At 42.6% G+C, this 3,334-nt stretch overlaps 1 protein-coding gene across 1 annotated transcript; it reads left to right on the top strand.

Moving 5' to 3' along the window:
• The first annotated feature begins 552 nt into the window (after positions 1-552).
• Positions 553-1,338, top strand: LOC112639048. Its single transcript, XM_025411842.1, has one exon. It carries the CDS (start codon positions 553-555, stop codon positions 1,336-1,338), a length of 786 nt encoding a protein of 261 aa, XP_025267627.1.
• The last annotated feature ends 1,996 nt before the right edge of the window (positions 1,339-3,334 follow it).

A 3,334-nucleotide genomic window follows, 5' to 3' on the forward strand; every position in this document is an offset into this window, starting at 1 on the left:
AACCTTCGAGATCACCGAGACCTTCCAGATCCTCGGAATCCTCGAGATCACCGAGACCTTCCAGATCCTCGGAATCTTCAAGTTCACCGAGACCTTCCGAATTCTCGGCATCCTCGAGAACACCGAGACCTTCCTGATCCCCTGAATCCTCGAGATCTACCAGAACACAGAGACCTTCCAGATCTTCGGGATCTTCGAGATCTTCCAGATCCCCGAGACCTTCCAGATCATCGGGATCCTCGAGACCTTCCAGATGCCAACCGATCCTCGAAAGATTATCCAATTCCTTCCTTGGAGACTCATCCCGATAGATATAACAGCAAGAACATTTTCTCCGATCCCGGCAACGCCTTGTTCCTCTCCTCCGAGAACACCTCGTTCATCCAATAAACGTTCTAGGGGAACTCAGACTGAACCATTTAATAGTAGAGGAGAAAGACTAGGGAATTTGCGATTTACTAAGTCTTCGCCAAGAATAGCTTGGCGCCCCAAAATTGTAAAAAAAAATGAAATAAAAATTTGTTAAAAATACCACAAATTGGTGACCCCGATATGGACGGAGATAACCAACATATTGGCCGCCTTGCAATAAAGGCACCTCCTTTCTGGCCAGAGGAACCAGAACTCTGGTTCGCTCAACTTGAAGGGCAATTTGCACTTGGAGGAATAACGCAAGACGCAACAAAGTATTTATACGTAATAGCACACATTGAGACCAAGTACGCTCGGGAAGTGAGAGACATAATCACGCAACCCCCGGAAGCCGGAAAGTATGAAGCAATAAAAAAAGCACTAATACAACGACTAACGATTACTCAAGAACAACGGACCCGCCAGTTACTAGAACACGAAGAACTTGGCGATAGAAAACCGTCGCAGTTCTTACGGCATTTACGAACACTCGCCGGATCAAATGTGCCAGAACAACTCCTCCGCACTTTATGGATAGGACGACTGCCCTCACAAATGCAAGTCATACTCACGACAAGGACTGAAGACAGACTGGAAGAAGTTGCTGAACAAGCCGACCGAATAGCTGAAGTAACTAGCCGAGCTGTAGCAGCCACTACAAACAGCACCACTGAGAAACAAACTTTGGAGGACCAAATAAAAAAACTAACGGAACAAATTGCAAAATTAAATAACAGGCAATTTTATCGATCAAGAAGTCGATCCAAAAATTGGTCGCCTAGAAGGCGATCACAAAGTAGATCTCAGAGTCGAACAAATCAAGAGAACGAAGAAATTTGCTACTACCATCGGCGTTTCGGAAGCAAAGCAAATAAATGCCAACAACCTTGCAAATTCAAAAAGGAAAACGAAGAGGAGAGTCATTAATGGCGGCAAATGACTCGAATCCTCATACTTGCCGCCTCATAATCACAGATATCAAAACCAAAATCCCATACCTAATAGACACGGGATCAGATGTCAGCGTCTATCCTCGCAAATTAGTCCAAGGTCCGCTTTGGTCAAGCGCATATCAACTTTACGCAGCTAATGGAACGATTATACACACCTTTGGACAAATAACGCTGGAACCAAATTTCGGACTAAGAAGAACATTCCTTTGGCGGTTTATCATAGCAGATGTCACACAACCACTCATCGGCGCTGATTTTCTATCTTTTTACCACCTGCTTCCAGACTTACAAAAAGGACGACTAATCGACGGGAAAACAGGACTTTTTACACAAAAACTTAAACCCGTTGGCGAGAAGGGGAACATCAGCTCCATCAAAATTTTACCAAAACGGATAAAATACCGTAACCTTCTCGCGGAATTTCCCGACATAACTAAATTAGGCGGAGTCAGAAAAGAAACCCGACACTCAACAGTCCACTACATCAAAACCACAGCAGGTCCACCAGAAGGATGCCGCCCTCGCCGTTTAGCTCCCGACAAATTAAAAGCAGCCAAAGCTGAGTTCGATCTTTTACTGAACGAAGGGATAATTCAACCTTCAAAAAGCCCGTGGGCCTCTCCTCTCCATATGGCACCCAAAAAAGAAAATTCTTGACGACCTTGCGGAGATTATAGAAAATTAAACGCAAGAACCGTACCAGACAGATACCCAATACCTCACATAGAAGATTTCACGCAGACGTTAGAAGGCAAAAGAGTATTTTCAACCTTAGACTTGGTTAGAGCATACAATCAAATACCTGTATATGAAGAAGATATTCCCAAAACGGCAATTGCAACTCCTTTCGGCCTTTTTGAATACAAATATATGCCTTTTGGATTACGCAACGCAGCTCAAACATTCCAGCGTTTCATTAACGAAGTCTTGCATGGACTAGATTTTTGCTATACATATATTGACGATATCCTCGTGGCATCTAAATCAGAAGAAGAACATGAAACACATCTACGGGAAGTATTCCAGCGTTTAGACAAATACGGCCTAATTATAAATCAAACAAAATGCATTTTCGGGGAAAACCAAGTAAAGTTCTTAGGATATTTGGTTACAGCAGAAGGAACCAAACCTCTTCCTGAAAAAGTGAAGGCGATTGAAAATTTCCCAAAACCCAAGACAGTTAAAGAAATGCGTCAATTCCTAGGAATGATAAACTTCTACAGAAGATTCATTCCTGGGGCAGCTGAGGACCAAGCCAAGTTAAATGAAACACTATCTGGCACTTTTAAAAAAAAGAAAGCACCCATTATATGGACTCAAGATTTAGAACAAGCTTTCGAAAAAACAAAAAAGAGTTTATCCCGAGCTACACTCTTAGCTCATCCGGACCCTCAGGCTGAGTTAGCTCTAACTACTGATGCCTCCGATAACGCTATGGGAGCAGTAATACAACAAAGAATCGGAAAAGATTGGCAACCTCTGGCTTTCATGAGTAAAAAATTTAGTCCAGCACAACGAAAATACAGTCCTTACGACAGGGAGCTATTAGCGATTTATTTAGCAGTTAAACACTACCGGCATCTCCTAGAAGGACGAAATTTTACAATTTATACGGACCACAAACCTCTCATATACGCTTTTAACAAAGATCCGCTCCGTAGTTCTCCACGTCAAGCACGCCATTTAGAATTTATTGGGCAATTTTCCACGAATATTCAACACATTTCCGGGAAAGAAAACATAACAGCAGACACCCTATCAAGAGTGGAAAGCATTCATAACGCGATAAACTTCGAAGAGCTAGCTAAATCGCAAGAGGACGATGCAGAACTCCTGGAACTTCTGCATGGGAGTGGAACTCTAAAATTAAAAAAAGTATCAATCCCAGGAACAGAGATCACGCTATTTTGTGATGAAGAATCAAAATTCTCACGTCCATTTGTAACTAAACCATTCCGAAGGAAAGTTTT

Source organism: Camponotus floridanus, unplaced genomic scaffold (assembly GCF_003227725.1).
Source record: "Camponotus floridanus strain SB8 unplaced genomic scaffold, Cflo_v7.5 scaffold438, whole genome shotgun sequence".
NCBI lineage: Eukaryota > Metazoa > Arthropoda > Insecta > Hymenoptera > Formicidae > Camponotus > Camponotus floridanus.